Source organism: Ranitomeya imitator, chromosome 4, assembly GCF_032444005.1.
Source record: "Ranitomeya imitator isolate aRanImi1 chromosome 4, aRanImi1.pri, whole genome shotgun sequence".
Lineage (NCBI taxonomy): Eukaryota > Metazoa > Chordata > Amphibia > Anura > Dendrobatidae > Ranitomeya > Ranitomeya imitator.
In genome coordinates, this window is record NC_091285.1 from 527,522,627 (window position 1) to 527,544,058 (window position 21,432).

Consider the following 21,432-nt stretch of genomic DNA (forward strand, 5'->3'; position numbering starts at 1 on the left):
AAACCAATTCATGTGTTTTCGGATTGGTGTATCTTCTACAGAGCTTCCCTTGATACAGGAACATTTTGCCTCTCTCTTTCCAGAGTTGATGCGTCTCTTCTGGGGCATCCTCATCGGGATATGCACTTTGCTCAGTCAACAGTTCCTTCACCAACTTCACAGCCGGATTGCTGTCTTGGGTGTCAGCCCATCTATGGTGTGCTAACGGATTAAAATTCACCTCTTGTTGTTTCTGATAGGTACTTGACTGATGATGTTTTGCCTTGGGACGATGGAACGCTGGTAGTTCAATTTCTTCAAGCTCCCCCGTTTCCTCTTCTACATCTCTCAAGTGTGGCATCCGGGATAGGGCATCGGCATTTCCATTCTTGCGACCTGCTCGATACTTGATTATGAAGTTGTAATTAGATAACCGGGCTATCCATCGCTGTTCTAACGCACCTAATTTGGCTGTGTCCAGGTGGGTCAACGGATTGTTGTCAGTATAGACAATAAATTCTGCAGCGGCCAGATAGTGTTTGAAACGCTCCGTCACAGCCCAAACTACTGCCAGTAGTTCCAATTTGAAGGAGCTGTAATTTTCTGAATTTCTTTCAGTAGGCCGGAGCTTTCTACTTGCAAAGGCGATGACTTTCTCCCGACCTTCTTGCTTTTGTGACAGTACCGCTCCTAGTCCCACATTACTGGCATCGGTGTAGAGGATGAAAGGTTGATGGTAATCTGGGTATGCCAGAACCTCTTCTCCGGTTAGTGCCTTCTTTAGTTGTTCAAAGGAGTCTTCCCTTTCGTCGTTCCACTGAAAAGGAGGGTTTCGGTTTGAAGGTTTCTTCGTCTGCCCTACCAAGGTGTCTTGCAAGGGTGCTGCCAACTTGGTAAATCCTTTTATAAATCTGCGATAGTAACCCACCAATCCCAGGAATTGTCTCACTTCTTTTGCGCTGGTAGGTCTTGGCCAATCCCTTATGGCGCTTATTTTCTCGGGATCTGGTGCTACTCCCTCCGAACTCACGATGTGTCCCAGGTACTGTACCTTTGGCTTGAGAAGGTGACATTTGGATGGCTTGACTTTCATGCCATACCTGGATAAGGCTTCGAACACTTCTGCCAGGTCTATTAAGTGTTGTTCGTAAGTCTTTGAGTAGACGATCACATCATCTAGGTACAGGAGGACGGTCTCGAAGTTCTTGTGTCCGAGGCAACATTCCATCAGCCGCTGGAAGGTACCGGATGCGTTGCAGAGTCCGAACGGCATGCGATTAAATTCACATAGACCCATTGGTGTGGTGAATGCCGTCTTTTCCTTATCTCGCTCAGCCACAGGGACTTGCCAATACCCGCTTGTTAAGTCTAAGGTGGAAAAATAATTAGCAGATTTCAAAGCAGTTAAGGACTCTTCTATCCTAGGCAAGGGGTAGGCGTCTTTATGGGTGATGTTATTAATCTTCCGGTAGTCTACGCACATTCTCATGGTTCCGTCCTTTTTTTTGACAATCACTAGAGGGGCCGCCCAGGGGCTACAGCTGTCTCTTATTACCCCGGCCTGTTTCATTTCCCTCAGCATATCTTTTGCACATTGATAGTGAGCGGGCGGTATGGGTCTATATCTTTCTTTTATTGGGGGATGGTCACCTGTGGGGATTGTGTGTTCTACCCCTTCTATCCGTCCGAAGTCCAATGGGTGTTTACTGAAGACTTGTTCATATTCCGTCACTAGCCTATACACCCCTTGTTTTTGATGGGTAGGTGTTGAATTTATGCCCACGTGTAGCTGTTGGCACCAATCCTCCATTTCTCCATCTGAGCCATTGCCCTCCACCTGACAGGTTGGTTCTAAGGGCTCAATGGTTGTGATGGCATTGTTGTCAACAGTATATAGCTTTGCCATTGTAGCATACCTTGGCAAAGTGACCTCTTCCTCTCCACAGTTCAAAAGTCGTACCGGCACTCGTCCCCGGTGTACCTCGACTATCCCTCGTGCTGTGAGTATAGTGGGCCTGCTGTCGGTGTACACTGGTTCTATTAAGGCTTGATAATCTCGTCCCTTAGTACCAATGGCTGCTCTACACCATACCAGCATTTCTGTTTTTGGTGGGATTACAATAGACGTTGGATCACTTACCCTCACACTGCCGATTTCTCCACCTGCAACTTCTACCTGTTGCCTTAACATCAATACTTTTATTTCCCTCCGGAGAACTCTCTGCTGGCAGGATTGGGCAGTTTCAGCAATTTGCTGTAAGACAGAAATGACTTCGGAAAAGCAGTTCTCTAACACATTCATTCCTATCAATACAGTTGGTTCACAGTTCCGCCGGTCAACATCAACAACAATTATACCCTGTTTCTTCAGTTCTACTTTACCAATCTTTATGGTCATCTCCCTGAATCCTAGTTTCGGTACCAACTTACCATTACTGGCCCATATATCTAGTTCAACATCAGAGGGCCCTTTATCAATATCTGCATCAGCCCAGTACCTCTTATAAAGGATATACGGTATAGATGAAATCTGGGAACCTGTGTCCAGCAAAGCGTTGAGGGGAATTCCGTCCAGCACGATAGGGATAATGGGTCGTCCTCCGATGTACCTGTCGTGCCAGGGTGTTGGGCCTTGAAAGTTCATTCCTGCGAAGCGGCCCGCATTCCCAGGGGATTCCCGTTTAAATCACAATCTCGTGCAAAGTGGCCCGGCTGCTGGCAACGGCGGCAAATGGGCTGTCCATCCGGTTGGTAGCGGTCGCGGGGTCGTCCTCTCCATGTCGGGTATCTCCGGGGTCTCATCCATGGAACATCCTCTCTACAGTTTGCCAACTCCATCTTGTGTCCTCTCATCTCCTGCATGGTTTTAGCCATTGAAGCAACAACATCAGCTAAAGAGTCAAGCTTTTGTTGAAGAGCCTCATTAGTACTGGGCCCCAGGGGCTTAGCAATGGCCCCAGACATAGCTGATGTCACTGGCACTCCCTGTTGTTGAGGTGCCTCTGCCATGGGTTGCGCAGGATCCTGATCCCGAGGTGCCTCTGCCAGCTGGAGACGTATAGCGCTCTCCTTTAATTGGGCAAATGTCAATTCAGGGTTCTTAAAAACAAGCATGCTCACATGCCCCCGGTGAGAAGGGGTGTAGAGTCCCTCAATAAATTGATCTCTTAGCAGTTTATCCGCTCCGGTGTTAAAAATGGGTTCAGCCAGTGTAAGTGATTTAAGGGCTTCCTGCAGGTTTAAGGCAAAGTCTCTCACGCCCTCATTAGCTTTTTGTTTGCAATTAAAGAATCGTATTTTAGCTTTGCTGCTGGCCGTGGTTTCAAATGTAGCTTTTAATCCAGCAAATATGCGTTCAACAGTGCCTTTTAGATCAGCTGCCCATGCTGTGACTTCTCGCTTAGCATAGCCACTTAACTGCATCATCAGGAGACTAACACGCTGAACTTCACCCACAGGGAACATGTCAAAATGGGCCAGCATCTTTTCTCTGAAATCGTCAAGGGTATTAGGCTCACCTTCATACATTGGAAGCCATGGGCCACCCGGGGTATATGGCATCAGCACCGGCATGATGGGCGCCACTCCTTGCACCGCTGCGCTGCCGGACTCTCTATTGACACTCTGTCTTTCAGCTGCATTACCGGGTGCTGCGGCGTCTCCGTGCTGCGACATACTGTGCCCCCTTAGTTAATCCGGACCCTTCCGGTCCTCCGCTTCCGTCGGGATAGTGTAGATTCGTTCCGCTGTGCAGCAGGATCGATTTTCCCCTTGCTCTGATGTCAGAGCGCTCAGCTTGGTGCCGCCCACAATGACACGCCCCCTGCTGCTCCCACCCACCGCGCTCTGTAATGGCGGATTCTGAAGTTTTTCAGTTAGACTGGGGCTCAGGTGATGGCGTAGCTCAATTAACAGTCTCGTGCCTAACGGTTATGAAGTGATTACCTCAGGGGATGGCGGCCATCTTTACTCCATTATAACCAATGGGGAAAAGTCACTTTCAATAGTTTTCAATGGGGAATGGATTTTTCTTTAATAAAGTCAATTTTCAAGATTTTTCATCCCAGTTTTCACAGTTTTGGGCTCCAATCACGGCACACAATACCCGGTATACGGGCTGGCTGAATCCTGTTCGTGACGCCAATTGTGACGCCCAGGAGACCGGGATACCCAGCACCGGACCAATGGAGTCTGTCTCTTGAGGGGGATGTCACGGGTGGCTTGACCCGGTGCTGTGGCCTCAAACAATGCACAGTGTAAGGGGTATCATGAGGGGACAGGCACTTACTTGATCAGCAGCAGGTTCTCCCAGCGGTGACGATCCCGATCCTGGATAGATGGCTATTGTCCAAATGAAAGACTGAGGCACTGAAACGTTTAACCAGTTTACTTTAACATAAAAGGATTTACAACCAGTCCTGTCACCGGAGTCTATATGGGAACTCTGAGTTACTTTGACCCTGCCGGGGTCTTCGCCTCTTATTGTGCGCAATTTCTGTGTGGCCCTGCTGCTGTATGTGAACTGGCTGCCGGCCCAATCTGTCCCCTCCGGGTCCTGGTTCGACGGGCAACCCGAGTCCTTTTATCGGTTTACCCCCTCTGGGAGTACCGCTGAACTCTGTGTCTGTTGCTGCGTCCGGCCCTAGTGAAGCTGATATCACCTCACGTTTTTCCGGTTGCTGTATTATATATAATGAATACAGCCACGGATCCGGTATCCGTCTTTGCGCCTGTTCTGGGTAGTGATTAATGCTACCCGGTTCTCACAATGTCCTTTTTCTCTATCCCTCTTCTCCTCAGGCCGGTGATTTGGGCCTGGAAACCGTCATAGGGCTGTTAGAAATTCAGCTGTATGACCTCTCACTATCAGCTCCTTAGCCCAACTGCCAGTTCTTCTCTCAGACCAGAATGGATCAAGGGGAGTCTCTGGAGCTCCCCCTTCTGGCCGGAGGTGGTAGTGCAGTCTTGCTATTTTAGTATTTGCATTTACTGTCAGTAACTATTTTTGTGGCAAATACCCCTAGGGGTGCCACAGATGCAATAGAAAACAAAGCTTAGTATTTTGTACAGAAACCTTTGTTTGTAATTAGAGGTCAGACATTTCCTGTAGTTTTTGACCAAGTTTGCACACAGTGCAGCAGGGATTTTGGCCCACTCCTCCATACAGATCTTCTCCAGATCTTTCAGGTTTCGGGGCTGTCTCTGGGCAACATTGAGTTTCAGCTCCCTCCAAAGATTTTCTATTGGGCTCAGGTCTAGAGACTGGTTAGGCCACTCCAGGACCTTGACTTGAAATGCTTCTTATGGAGCCACTCCTTAGTTGCCCTGGCTGTGTGTTTCAGGTCATTGTCATGTTGGAAGACTCGGCCACAACCCATCTTCAATGCACTTACTGAGGGAAGGAGGTTGTTGGTCAAAATCTTGCAATACATGACCCCATTCATCCTTCCTTCAATACAGTGCAGTCATCCTGTCCCCTTTGTAGAAAAGCACCCCCAAAGTATGAGGTTTCCTCCACCATGCTTCACGGTTGAAATGATGCACTTGGGGTTATACTTATCCTTCTTCTTCATCCAAACACGGCAAATGAAGTTGATGCCAAAAGGTTCTTTTTTGTTCTCACCTGACCATATGACCTTCTCCCATGTCTCCCCTGTATCATTCAGTTGGTCATTGGTGAACTTCAAATTGGCCTGGACATGTGCTGGGGTTAGCAGGGGGAGCTTGCGTGCCCATCAGGATTTTAATGCATGACGGTGTAGTGTGTTATTAATGATAATGTTTGAGACTGTGGTCCCAGCTCTCTTCAGGTCATTTGCCAGGTCCTTCTGTGTAGTTCTGGGCTGATTCCTGACTCTTCTCAGAACAATCCTTACCCCACGAAGCGAAATCTTATATGGAGCCCCAGACAGAGGAAGACCGACAATCGGCTTGTGTTTCTTCCATTTTCTAATAATTGTGCCAACAGTTGTTGCCTTCTCACCAAGCTGCTTGCCTATTGTCCCGTAGCCCATGCCAGCCTTGTGCAGGTCTACAATTTTGTCCCTGGTGTTCTTAGACAGATCTTTGGTCTTGGACATGGAGTAAAGGTTTGAGTGTGATTGAGTGTGTGAACAGATGTCTTTTATAGAGGTAACAAGTTCAAACAGGTGCAATTAATGCAGGTAATCAGTGCAGAGTAGGAGTGCTTCTTAAAGAAAAACTAAAAGAAATAAACATAATCTATTATGGGTAGGTACCATGAAAACACGCCCCTGGAAAAAGCACTATGCGAAATGGCAGGGAAGACAGCAGCCCCACATTCCCTCTAAACTCTGCACCATTGTCCTTCAGGTACAAGCAATTACTTTATATCTATGATAAATACTTCTGAAACTATGCCGCCATATGGAGTGTGTATGCAAATGTGAATTTTGGGTAATATTGGAGGAAACTTCTTTTCAAAGGGAATTGTATTATTTCCAGCTTTTATGATCCAACCCCCATTGTCCCCCCGGGCAAAAATTGCTGGCATCAACCACACTGCTTTAAATCATTATTTAGGTATACTTTTACCCTAATTTGGAATATTTTTATCCACTGGGGCTCCTAATACTGTTTCATATTTCCAGCAGTGTCTGCATAATATCTTAAGCATATTCCCTCAATTTTTCCTCATTTTATACCCATTTAACCCAAACAGCTGCTTCTTTCCCTTTATGGAGGCCAATTTGTCCTATCTTTTTAGTGTTTTTTTCCCCATAAATTTAATGTTATTTAATAAAGATATTTATTTTTTAAACTCAGCTAGAAATCACTTTTTGTCTTTATGGTACTCACCCTTAATAGATAATGTTTATTTATGATTTTTGAAGTGTTCAACGCCCTAACATCTAGGACTATGGTAATAAGAAAACTAACAGGTCTGTGAGAACCAGAATTATTTCTGGTTGGTAGGTAATCAAATGCAATAAAATGCAATTTAAGTATTTAAAAATCATACAATGTGATCTTCTTGATTTTTTTAAGATTGTATCTGTCACTGTTGAAGTGTACCTACGATAAAAATTACAGACCCCTAAATTCTTTGTAGGTGGGAAAACGTGCAAAATCGTCAGTGTATCAAATACTTTTTTTACCCAGTTTATTTATTTTTATCTTTTACATTTTAAAAATTACAAAAAGGAAAATGGACCTATGCAATAGTTTGGACACCCCACTTGGTTAGCACCCCCTTTTGAAATTATTAAAACTTGTAAATGCCTTTTGTAGCCAGCCAAGAGTCTTTAAATTCTTGCTTTGAGAGATTTTCATCCATTCTTCCTTGGAAAATTGTTTCCTGCGTGGTCTTGCATGCACTGCTATTTTGAGTTCTAGCCACAGATTTTCAATGATGTTCAGATCAGGGGACTGTGAGGGCCATTGTAAAGCCTTCAACTTCTGCCTTTTGAGGTAGGCTATTGTGAATTTTGCCATGGGTGTTCTTTTCCTTCTGATGCTGAATTTTAAGCTGACACTGGAGAGGTTTTCTTCTGATGACTCTTCCATGAAGGCCATATTTGTGCAGGTGTCTCTGAACAGTAGACCAGGGGTGTCAAAATGCACTCCTCAAGGGCCGCAAACAGGTCATGTTTTCCGGATTTCCTTGTATTGCACAGGTGATAATTTAATCACCTGCACAGAGAATGATTCGAGCACCTTGTGCAATGCTAAGGAAGACATGCACGGTTTGCGGCCCTCGAGGAATGCAGTTTGACACCCCTGCAGTAGACCACTGTCCACAATTCGAGTCTGCTAAATCGTTGTAGTCTTTTACAGTCAATCGGGGGTTCTGATTTGCCTCTCTAGCTGTCCTACAAGCAGCTCTCACTGAAAATTTGCTTTGTATTCCCGACCTTATCTTGACCTCCACTGTTACCGTTAACTGTCATTTCTTAATTACATTTCAAACTGAGGAAAGGGCAACTTGAAAAAGCTCTGCTATCTTCTTATAGCCTTCTCCTGTATATTTATACATTGTATAAATATAATTTATACAATGTAATTTTCTGGATTTTATTTTTGATATTCTATCTTGCAGTGTTAAAATTAACCTACCCTTCAAAGTATAGACTGTTCATGTCGTTGTCAGTGGGCAAACTTACAAAATCAGCAAGGGATCAAATAATTATTTCCTTCACTGTATATTTTTTTTCCCCCAAATAAAAAGGAAATATGTCATCTTTAACTTTAAGCCTTTTAGAGATTATTTCATCTTCAGCTTGCTTAACTGTTCACACAGTGACAGAAATTTTTGCCAGGGGTGTCCACACTTTTACACACTTTTACATGCCACAGTATTTGTTCAGAAATTTGTCCCAGATTTTATTATCTTCATTTATGTAATATCAAACATACCCATTTTTCAAGCTGGCTGTATATTATTATTCGGGATGCTTACTGTAATGTTACATATATAGGATAAGGAAGCAGAATGATCAGTATTAATGAACATGTACATGCCGAGTACTAAGGTTCTTTTAACTCCTTCCTGACCTGTGACGCCGCATAGGCGTCATGAAAGTCTGTGCCAATCAGACCTGTGACGCCTATGTGGCATCATGGCAGGATCGCGTTCCTGCAGATCGGGTGAAAGGGTTAACTAAAATTTCACCCGACCTGCAGGGACAGGGGGAGTGGTACTTTAGCCCAGGGGGGATGGCTTTGCCCCCTCGTGGCTATGATCGCTCTGATTGGCTGTTGACAGTAAAACAGTCAATCAGAGCAATTTGTAATATTTCACCTATGAAACTTTGTGAAATATTACAATCCAGCCATGGCCGATGCTGCAATATCATCGGCCATGGCTGGAGACCACGATCTGCCCCCGCCACCGACTGACAGCTGCCGGCAGATTCATTCCAGGTACATTTTGATCATTGTGATAGAATCGATCACAGTGATCAAAATAAAAAAAATTGTAAATAAAGCCCCCCTTTATCACCCCCATAGGTAAGGAAAATAATGAAATAAAAAATATATATTTATTTTTATTTTTCAACTAGGGTTAGGGTTGCAATTAGGATTAGGGTTAGAATTAGTGTTAGGGTTAGAATTAGGATTAGGGTTAGAATTAGGCTCTGCGCACACGGTGCGGTTTGCCCACTGCGGATTTGTGGCAGTTTTCCATCACGTTTACAGTACCATGTAAACCTATGGAAAACCAAATCCGCTGTGCCCATGGTGCGGAAAATACAGTGCGGAAACGCTGCGTTGTATTTTCCACAGCATGTCAATTCTTTGTGTGGATTCCGCAGCGTTTTACACCTGTTCCTCAATAGGAATCCGCAGGTGAAATCCGCACAAAAAATACTGGAAATCCGGGGTAAATACGCAAGTAAAACGCAGTGTGTTTTACCTGCGGATTTTTCAAAAACGGTGAGGAAAAATCCATACACGAATCCGCAACGTGGGCACATAGCCTTAGGGTTAGGGTTGGAACTAGAGTTAGGGTTGAAATTAGGGTTAGGGTTAAGATTAGGGTTAGGGGTGTTTTGGGGTTAGGGTTAGGCTTGTGGTTAGGGTTGGGATTAGGGTTAGGGGTGTGTTGTGGTTAGGGTTGTGGTTAGGGGTGTGTGGGGTTAGGGTTGTGATTACGGTTATGGTTAGAGTTGGGATTAGGATTAGGGGTGTGTTGAGGTTAGTGTTGGAGTTAGAATTGAGGGGTTTCAACTGTTTAGGCACATCAGGGGGTCTCCAAATGTGACATGGCGCCACGATTGATTCCAGCCAATCTTGCGTTCAAAAAGTCAAATGGTGCTCCCTCCCATCCGAGCCCCAACGTGCACCCAAACAGTGGTTTACCCAAACATATGGGGCATAAGCGTACTCAGGAAAAATTGCACAACAACTTTGGGGGTCTAATTTCTCCTGTTACCCTTGCAAAAATAAAGAAATGGGGGCTAAAAAATTATTTTTGTGGGAAAAAAATGATTTTTTATTTTCACGGCTCTGCCTTATAAAATTCGTTGAAGCACTTGGGGGTTCAAAGTGCTCACCACACATCTAGATAAGTTCCATGGGGGGTCTAGTTTCCAAAATGGGATCACTTGTGGTGGGTTTCTACTGTTTAGGCACATCAGGGCTCTGCAAACGTAACATGATGCCCGCAGACCATTCCATCAAAGTCTGCATTCCAAGCCATCAGTACTCCCTTCCGAGCTCTGCCATGCGCCCAAACAGTGGTTTACCCACACATATGGGGTATCAGCGTACTCAGGACAAACTGGACAACAACTTTTGGGGTCCAATTTCTCGTGTTACCCTTGTGAAAATAAAAAATTGCGGGCTAAAAAATAATTTTTGAGGAAAGAAAAATGATTTTTTATTTTCACGGCTCTGCGTTATAAACTTCGGTGAAGCACTTGGGGGTTCAAAGTGCTCACCACACATCTAGATAAATTCCTTGGCGCTCAAATGGCACTCCTTCCCTTCCGAGCCGTGCCGTGTGCCCAAACAGTGGTTTACCCCCACATGTGAGGTATCGGTGTACTCAGGAGAAATTGCCCAACAAATTTTAGCATCCATTTTATCCTGTTGCCCATGTGAAAACGAAAATATTGAGGCAAAAAAAAAAGTACTTTTTCATTTTTACGGATCAATTTGTGAAGCACATGAGGGTTGAAAGTGTTCACTATGCATCTAGATATTTTCCTTGGGGGGTCTAGTTTCCAAAATGGGGTCACTTGTGGGGGAGCTCCAATTATTAGGCACACAGGGGCTCTCCAATCGCGAAATGGTGTCTGCTAAACATTGGAGCCAATTTTTCATTCAAAAAGTCAAATGGTACTCCTTCCGAGCCCTGTCGTGTGCCCAAACAGTGATTCCCCCCACATATGGGGTATGGCGTACTCAGGACAAATTGTTCAACAACTTTCGGTGTCCAGTTTCTCCTATTACCCTTGGGAAAATAAAAAAAAGTGTTGCTAAAAGTTCATTTTTGTGACTAAAAAGTTAAATGTTCATTTTTTCCTTCCATGTTGCTTCTGCTGCTGTGAAACACCTGAAGGGTTAATAAACTTCTTGAATGTGGTTTTGAGCACCTTGAGGGGTGCAGTTTTTAGAATGGTGTCACTTTTGGGTATTTTCAGCCACATAGACCCCTCAAACTGACTTCAAATGTGAGGTGGTCCCTAAAAAAAAAATGATTTTGTAAATTTTGTTGTAAAAATGAGAAATCGCTGGTCAAATTTTAACCCTTATAACTTCCTAGGAAAAAAAAAATGTTTTCAAAATTGTGCTGATGTAAAGTAGACATGTGGAAATGTTATTTATTAACTATTTTGTGTCACATAACTCTCTGGTTTAACGGAATTTTCAAATTTTTAATTTTTATTCTGACATTTTCAAAATTTTGGCCAAATTTCCGTTTTTTTTTCACAAATAAACGCAAAAACTATCGACCTAAATTTACCACTAACATGAAGCTCAATATGTCATGAAAAAACTTTCTCAGAATCTTTAGGATCCGTTGAAGCGTTCTTGAGTTATTACCTCATAAAGGGACACTGGTCAGAATTGTAAAAAAATGGCCAGGTCATTAAGGTCAATATAGGCTGGGTCATGAAGGGGTTAATGACAAAGTGGAAGCTCTGGACAAACGAGTAATTTTTGATCTGGCACATGGGGGCACATGTGGGATCTGTCTTACAAGCAATTATGTCTTACAGAAAATCCTACTTTCAAAGACGGCTCAGATTGCCATGGGTGCGCTGAAAATAGCACCTTACATACATTTTTGACAGCATAATGTACATAATTTAAACATAAATTCTCTAACCTCATACATTTTTGTGAAAAAGAGCTACATATATCTGAATGGTAACGCCAATATTAATTATTTTAATATTTATTAATGCTTCTTAAAGCACTATTCCAGCATTATTTTTAATTTCACCCCCAGAGTGGTGGCACTAATCTAAGTTCCCTGCCCCCAGTAATATACTTGCCTTCTATCTTCATCTGTTATGGGCACAGCGCCGGTCGTCTTCTGAAGTTTGTGACCTGTCGGACCACTCCAACATTTGGTGGGCAATCCGGAAGTCACAACTCAGCGTAAGTCCATACTAGCCGGAACAGGGCCAGAACAAGTCTCTCATAGACTTATGTTGAGAGCATGTGACTATTACCTCTGACTTCCGGACAATCAGAAGTTGGCGGATCGGGAGCGAGCTGCCTAGGGAGGAGCAGAAGATGGCGACTGTCAAGTGTGTTACTAGGGGCAGGGAGCTTACATTATCGAGACCACTTCCATGATGGATTGGTGCTTTACTTGAGTTCCGTGACTCTTTTTTTTCTAGCACAAAGCTCCAAACGCATTGCTTTTCTTCACACAGCTTTAGGCTATGTGCCCACGATCCAGTGATAGCAGCGTTTTGGATGCAACATATCTACGCTGCATCGAAAATGCTGCATTCCAATCACGCAGGTAAATCTGCACGTGTTCATTGAGCCATGCGGATTGACCGCATCTATTGAATGGTTATGGGTGAGACTACGCAGAGAAGGCTATCTTCTCCAATGCAAATAATTGGCTTGCTGCAGGTCGTAAACCCACACAGCGGGTGAGTTTATGCAGCGTCAAATAGAAGCGCGGCGGGAATGGGATTTCTATTAATCCCGTCTACTGTGCTTGTAACCTAGAACGCAGCGTTTTGGTCGCAACGCAGGTGAGCCGTCTCCAAAACGCTGCTATTCCGGATTGTGGGTACGTATACTGAAAGGTAAATTATACATTTCTGGCCACCAGAAGTTTCAAGGTCCAAGGCTTAGTCTCACATAGCGGTTGTCAGGAGCCCATGATACAGCTGCAATGTAGAGGCTTTCTTAAGTCAAATTTATATTGATATGTTTATATCCGATAGAATGTTAAAGGGAACCTGTCAGAATCTTCTATGCCCCCAAACCATTTATATGACTTTATAACCCTTTAAATGATAAGCAAGTTGATCCCTTTATGACCCCAAAGCTCTACCATCAAGAAATAAATCACGTTTTGAAGTTCTGTTTTTCAGGAAGTGCATAGAGGTATCACGATGCACTTACAGCTTGTCAGCCTCGCGCTGTATGCACAGCCTAGCGCACGTCCTCTGGTTGACTGACAGGTCATTGACTCCAGTACATGGCAGGGAATACAGCGCGAGGCTGGAGAGCTTTACGGGCATCGTCACGTCCCAATGCACTGACACACACACATATATACAGAACTTTAATACGTGATTTCTTGCTGCTGGAGCATCACTCTGGGGTCATAAAGGGATCAACTTGCTATATGACTGTGGAGCTCATTAAAATCTAAGCAAGTTGATAAATGGCTTGGGGTGTAGAATGTAATTACCGTATATAATCCTCTATTGGTTGTCTTTTTGGAATGCTGAATGAAAAAAATGTATATCTGCAAATCTTCTGCAAACTATTATATAAATCAGATCTGTAAGGATGTGGTTTGTGTGATCTTCTTCCAGGTCTGTCCTTACAGCTCCCAGGGATGAAACTGAAGAAGCAGGTGACTGTGTGTGGAGCGGCCATCTTTTGTGTGGCCGTCTTCTCTTTATATCTTATGCTGGACAAAGTGCAACACGACCCTCCCAGGAGACAGAACGGAGGCAACTTTCCCAGGGTATGAGAAAATCCCAATCAATGTTTAATCATTAAGCGTTACCACATAAAGACATGGAGGACTGCGAACAAAGAACTGAAGGTCATTTGCTTATTGAACCTTCCAAGGAATTTTATTTCAGCATCCACAGAAAACACTGCTATATCTCCCATGTGTATACACTGTGGTATATTCTATATCTCCCATGTATATACACTGTGGTACTATATATCCCATGTATATACACTGTGGTATATTCTATATCTCCCATGTATATACACTTTGGTATTATATCTCCCATGTATATACACTGTGGTATATTCTACATCTCCCATGTATATACACTGTGGTATATTCTACATCTCCCATGTATATACACTGTGGTATATTCTATATCTCCCATGTATATACACTGTGGTACTGTATCTGCCATGTATATACACTGTGGTATATTCTATATCTGCCATGTATTTACACTATGGTACTATATCTCCCATGTGTATACACTGTGGTACTATATCTCCCATGTATATACACTGTGGTAGATTCTATATCTCCCATGTATATACACTGTGGTAGATTCTATATCTCCCATGTATATACACTGTGGTATATTCTATATCCGCCATGTATTTACACTATGGTACTATATCTCCCATGTATATACACTGTGGTATATTCTATATCTGCCATGTATTTACACTATGGTACTATATCTCCCATGTGTATACACTGTGGTACTATATCTCCCATGTATATACACTGTGGTATATTCTATATCTCCCATGTATATACACTGTGGTACTGTATCTCCCATATATATACATTGTGGTATATTCTATATCCGCCATGTATTTACACTATGGTACTATATCTCCCATGTATATACACTGTGGTACTATATCTCCCATGTATATACACTGTGGGATATTCTATATCTCCCATGTATATACACTGTGGTACTATATCTCCCATGTATATACACTGTGGTATATTCTATATCCGCCATGTATATACACTGTGGTACTATATCTCCCATGTGTATACACTGTGGTACTATATCTCCCATGTATATAGACTATGGTATATTCTATATCTTCCATATATATACACTGTGGTATATACCTAGAAAATATTTACAATATAACATTGAATCCTGAGTTCAGTACAAGTCTCTTCTGCCCTAAGTAACTCTGTAACTTTCCAGACAGGCTTTACCATGATACATTTATGACCTTCAGTTTTTACTTACTGTCTAATCTCCATATTTCACTTTTATGGAGCAGTGACACATATTCTGCTGTGATGTATGCAATGTGCTTACATAATGCCTTTTTTCCCATACACCTTTGCACGACCTCTTTTTCCTTGATCTGTGCTGGAGGAGGAAGAACATATCATATCACAAAACACCTGATTTCACAGATCTTAGATGAATTAATGTTATCTATCTATCTATCTATCTGTCTAATTATCAATAGATCTATCTGTTACGGAACCCCACCGCACCAAGACTATGTTGTGCAGTTATATGTACAGTCATGGCCAAAAGTATTGACACCCCTGCAATTCTGTCAGATAATACTATTTTTCTTCCTCAAAATGATTGCAAACACAAATTATTTGGTATTATTTTCTTCATTTAATTTGTCTTAAATGAAAAAACACAAAAAGAATTGTCCTAAACCCAAATTGGATATCATTCCACACCAAACATAAAAAAGGGGGTGGACAAAAGTATTGGCACTGTTCGAAAAATACACACATATTTAGACATATTTCCAGTATGACAACACTTTACTCACAGGATACAGAATATATATAACACAGATACAGAGGGCGGGCCAATTGAAAAGCGGCAGGCCAGACATACATTACCATAGCCGCAGGTGGCCGGAGCCTGCCGATATTTACTGTGGGAATTACAAAGGTGGGGAAGGTCAAAAGGGGAATATCTTGTCCTCTCTGCCCAGGGGCGCAGCCTGTGGGCTGATGCATTAGGGACATGCATCTCACCTGGAACCTATTATACATACAGTCATGGCCAAAAGTATTGACACCCCTGCAATTCTGTCAAATAATACTCATTTTCTTCCTGAAAATGATTGCAAACACAAATTATTTGGTATTATTATCTTCATTTAATTTGTCTTAAATGAAAAAAACACAAAAGAGAATGAAGCAAAAAGCAAAACATTGATCATTTCACACACAACTCCAAAAATGGGCCAGACAAAAGTATTGGCACCCTCAGCCTAATACTTGGTTGCACAACCTTTAGCCAAAATAACTGCGACCAACCGCTTCCGGTAACCATCAATGAGTTTCTTACAATGCTCTGCTGGAATTTTAGACCTTTCTTCTTTGGCAAACTGCTCCAGGTCCCTGATATTTGAAGGGTGCCTTCTCCAAACTGCCTTTTCTAGAAATCTCCACAGGTGTTCTATGGGATTCAGGTCTGGACTCATTGCTGGCCACCTTAGAAGTCTCCAGTGCTTTCTCTCAAACCATTTTCTAGTGCTTTTTAAGTGTGTTTTGGGTCATTGTCCTGCTGAAACACCCATGACTTCTGAGGGAGACCCAGCTTTCTCACACTGGGCCCTACATTATGCTGCAAAATTTGTTGGTAGTCTTCAGACTTCATAATGCCATGCACACGGTCAAGCAGTCCAGTGCCAGAGGCAGCAAAGCAACCCCAAAATATCAGGGAACCTTTGCCATGTTTGACTGTAGGGACCGTGTTCTTTTCTTTGAATGCCTCTTTTTTTCTCCTGTAAACTCTATGTTGATGCCTTTGCCCAAAAAGCTCTACTTTTGTCTCATCTGACCAGAGAACATTCTTCCAAAACGTTTTAGGCTTTTTCAGGTAAGTTTTGGCAAACTCCAGCCTGGCTTTTTTATGTCTCTGGGTAAGAAGTGGGGTCTTCCTGGGTCTCCTACCATACAGTCCCTTTTCATTCAGACACCGACGGATAGTACGGGTTGACACTGTTGTACCCTCGGACTGCAGGGCAGCTTGAACTTGTTTGGATGTTAGTCGAGGTTCTTTATCCAACATCGGCACAATCTTGCGTTGAAATCTCTTGTCAATTTTTCTTTTCCGTCCACATCTAGGGAGGTTAGCCACAGTGCCATGGGCTTTAAACTTCTTGATGACACTGCGCACCGTAGACACAGGAACATTCAGGTCTTTGGAGCTGGACTTGTAGCCTTGAGATTGCTCATGCTTCCTCACAATTTGGTTTCTCAAGTCCTCAGACAGTTCTTTGGTCTTCTTTCTTTTCTCCATCCTCAATGTGGTACACACAAGGACACAGGACAGCGGTTGAGTCAACTTTAATCCATGTCAACTGGCTGCAAGTGTGATTTAGTTATTGCCAACACCTGTTAGGTGCCACAGGTAAGTTACAGGTGCTGTTAATTACACAAATTAGAGAAGCATCACATGATTTTTCGAACAGTGCCAATACTTTTGTCCACCCCCTTTTTTTGTTTAGTGTGGAATTATATCCAATTTGGCTTTAGGACAATTCTTTTTGTGTTTTTTCATTTAAGACAAATTAAATGAAGATAATAATTCCAAATAATTTGTGTTTGCAATCATTTTCAGGAAGAAAATGAGTATTATTTGACAGAATTGCAGGGGTTTCAATACTTTTGGCCATGCTGTATGTATAATAGGTTCCAGGTGAGATGCATGTCCCTAATGCATTAGCCCACAGGCTGCGCCCCTGGGCAGAGAGGACAAGATATTCCCCTTTTGACCGTCCCCACCTTTGTAATTCCCACAGTAAATATCGGCAGGCTCTGGCCACCTGCGGCTATGGTAATGTATGTCTGGCCTGCCGCTTTTCAATTGGCCCGCCCTCCGTATCTGTGTTATATATATTCTGTATCCTGTGAGTAAAGTGTTGTCATACTGGAATTATGTGGAGACACAGTGATCTTTTATATGCGCCCATGTAATCATGGAATTCTAGCCAGCCTCCTTCATTCCGACTCCAGCCAAAGCAGAGTGGACCTCCTGAAACACGGGGTGGTACTGAAAGAGGTACTCCAGCATGGCAGTCCCCGCTACACTATCTACATCTATCTGCTATATATCTATAGATCTATCTATATCTATCTATTATCTATCTACATATCTATCTACATCTATCTATCTATTATCTATCTATCTATAGATCTATCTACATCTATCTATCTATCTATAGATCTACATCTATCTATCTATCATCTATCTATAGATCTATCTACATCTATCTATCTATTATCTATCTAGCTATAGATCTATCTACATCTATCTATTATCTATCTGCTATATATCTATAGATCTATCTACATCTGTCTATTATCTATCTATTATCGATCTATATCTATGTATCTTTACGATCACAAAACCGCGCTCCTTAAATTACGACTAATGATAATGAATGAAATTGCTTTGTAGCTCGATAGTTTGTTTTTCCAGCTATTATTTTGCAGGTATGCTGATCTACGGGTCGCAGTGTGACCACATTTATTAGTTGTTACGGTAATTAGCAGAGCTATGTTGTAGCTTTATATTGAGGCCTAGCCCTAATCTAATTCTTTAGCGATAATCATACATAAGCTACATGAGAAAATAATCTGGATTACTGTAGATATTATTATAATACTAGATGGTTGCCCGATTCTAAAGGTACCGTCACACTAGACGATATCGCTAGCGATCCGTGACGTTGCAGCGTCCTCGCTAGCGATATCGTCCAGTTTGACACGCAGCAGCGATCAGGCCCCTGCTGTGCTGTCGCTGGTCGGGGAAGAAAGTCCAGAACTTTATTTCGTCGCTGGACTCCCCGCAGACATCGCTGAATCGGCGTGTGTGACACCGATTCAGAGATGTCTTTGCTGGTAACCAGGGTAAACATCGGGTAACTAAGCGCAGGGCCGCGCTTAGTAACCCGATGTTTACCCTGGTTACCATCCTAAAAGTAAAAAAACAAACACTACATACTTACCTACAGCCGTCTGTCCTCCAGCGCTGTGCTCTGCACTCCTCCTGCTCTGGCTGTGAGCGTCGGTCAGCCGGAAAGCAGAGCGGTGACGTCACCGCTCTGCTTTCTGGCTGCCCGGCGCTCACAGCCAGACCAGAGAAGCAGAGCGCCGAGGACAGACAGCAGAAGGTAAGTATGTAGTGTTTGTTTTTTTACTTTTTAGGATGGTAACCAGGGTAAACATCGGGTTACTAAGCGCGGCCCTGCGCTTAGTTACCCGATGTTTACCCTGGTTACCGGCATCGTTGGTCGCTGGAGAGCTGTCTGTGTGACAGCTCTCCAGCGACCAAACAGCGACGCTGCAGCGATCCGGATCGTTGTCGGTATCGCTGCAGCGTCGCTATGTGTGACGGTACCTTAACGCATCGGGTATTCTAGCATATGTATGTATGTATATAGCAGCCACATACAGTAGTACAACCCCTGGCAAAAATTATGGAATCACTGGCCTTGGAGGATGTTCATTCAGTTGTTTAATTTTGCATAAAAAAAGCAGATCACAGACACGGCACAAAACTAAAGTCATTTCAAATGGCGACTTTCTGGCTTTAGGAAACACTAAAAGAAATCAAGAACAAAAAATGTGGTAGTCAGTAATGGTTACTTTTTTAACGAAGCATAGGGAAAAAATTATGGAATCACTCAATTCTGAGGAAAAAATTATGGAATCACCCTGTAAATTTTCATACCCAAAAATAACACCTGCATTAAATTAGATCTGCTCATTAGTCTGCATTTAAAAAAAAAGTGATCACACCTTGGAGAGCTGTTGCACCAAGTGGACTGACTTGAATCATGGCTCCAACACGAGAGATGTCAATTGAAACAAAGGAGAGGATTATCAAACTCTTAAAAGAGGGTAAATCATCATGCAATGTTGCAAAAGATGTTTTTTGTTCACAGTCAGCTGTGTCTAAAATCTGGACCAAATGCAAACAACATGGGAAGGTTGTTAAAGGCAAACATACTGGGAGACCAAGGAAGACATCAAAGCATCAAGAACAGAAACGTAAAGCAATATGTCTCCAAAACAAGAAATGCACAACAAAACAAATGAGGAACGAATGGGTGGAAACTGGAGTCAACATCTGTGACCGAACTGTAAGAAACCGTCTAAAGGAAATGGGATTTACATACAGAAAAGCTAAACGAAAGCTATCATTAACCTCTAAACAGAAAAAAAAGGTTACAATGGGCTAAGGAAAAGCAATAGTGGACTGTGGATGACTGGATGAAAGTCATATTCAGTGATGAATTGCGAATCTGCATTGGGCAAGGTGATGATGCTGGAACTTTTGTTTGGTGCCATTCCAATGAGATTTATAAAGATGACTGCCTGAAGAGAACATGCAAATTTCCACACTCATTGATGATATGGGGCTGCATGTCAGGTAAAGGCACTGGGGAGATGGCTGTCATTACATCTTCAGTAAATGCACAAGTTTATGTTGATATTTCGGACACTTTTCTTATCTCATCAATTGAAAGGATGTTTTGGTGTGATGGAAATATATATATATCATGTAGATCTCACTTGCATGTATACTCTTTATAATCATATATACTCATATAAACGCAAATATATCTACAGTGCCTACAAGTAGTATTCAACCCCCTGCAGATTTAGCAGGTTTAATAAGATGCAAATAAGTTAGAGCCTTCAAACTTCAAACAAGAGCAGGATTTATTAACAGATGCATAAATCTTACAAACCAAAAAGTTTTGTTGCTCAGTTAAATTTTTATAAATTTTAAACATAAAAGTGTGGGTCAATTATTATTCAACCCCTAGGTTTAATATTTTGTGGAATAACCTTTGTTTGCAATTACAGCTAATAATCGTCTTTTATAAGACCTGATCAGGCCGGCACAGGTCTCTGGAGTTATCTTGGCCCACTCCTCCATGCAGATCTTCTCCAAGTTATCTAGGTTCTTTGGGTGTCTCATGTGGACTTTAATCTTGAGCTCCTTCCACAAGTTTTCAATTGGGTTAAGGTCAGGAGACTGACTAGGCCACTGCAACACCTTGATTTTTTGCCTCTTGAACCAGGCCTTGGTTTTCTTGGCTGTGTGCTTTGGGTCGTTATCTTGTTGGAAGATGAAATGACGACCCATCTTAAGATCCTTGATGGAGGAGCGGAGGTTCTTGGCCAAAATCTCCAGGTAGGCCGTGCTATCCATCTTCCCATGGATGCGGACCAGATGGCCAGGCCCCTTGGCTGAGAAACAGCCCCACAGCATGATGCTGCCACCACCATGCTTGACTGTAGGGATGGTATTCTTGGGGTCGTATGCAGTGCCATCCAGTCTTCAAACGTCACGTGTGTGGTTGGCACCAAAGATCTCGATCTTGGTCTCATCAGACCAGAGAACCTTGAACCAGTAAGTCTCAGAGTCCTCCAAGTGATCATGAGCAAACTGTAGACGAGCCTTGACATGACGCTTTGAAAGTAAAGGTACCTTACGGGCTCGTCTGGAACGGAGACCATTGCGGTGGAGTACGTTACTTATGGTATTGACTGAAACCAATGTCTCCACTGCCATGAGATCTTCCCGGAGCTCCTTCCTTGTTATCCTTGGGTTAGCCTTGACTCTTCGGACAAGCCTGGCCTCGGCACGGGAGGAAACTTTCAAAGGCTGTCCAGATGATGCTCCCAACAGTGGAGACAGGTAGGCCCAACTCCTTGGAAAGGGTTTTGTACCCCTTGCCAGCCTTGTGACCCTCCACGATCTTGTCTCTGATGGCCTTGGAATGCTACTTTGTCTTTCCCATGTTGACCATGTATGAGTGCTGTTCACAAGT

At 43.0% G+C, this 21,432-nt stretch overlaps 1 protein-coding gene across 1 annotated transcript in view; it reads left to right on the forward strand.

Moving 5' to 3' along the window:
- Window positions 1-21,432, forward strand: part of MAN2A2 (mannosidase alpha class 2A member 2) — a 243,193-nt gene that overhangs the window by 66,983 nt on the left and 154,778 nt on the right. Inside the window, exon 2 of the mRNA XM_069766155.1 lies at window positions 13,461-13,615. Within this exon, the coding sequence (XP_069622256.1) occupies window positions 13,484-13,615 (132 nt within the window). The 5' untranslated portion in view covers window positions 13,461-13,483. The remainder of the gene's footprint in view (window positions 1-13,460; window positions 13,616-21,432) is intronic.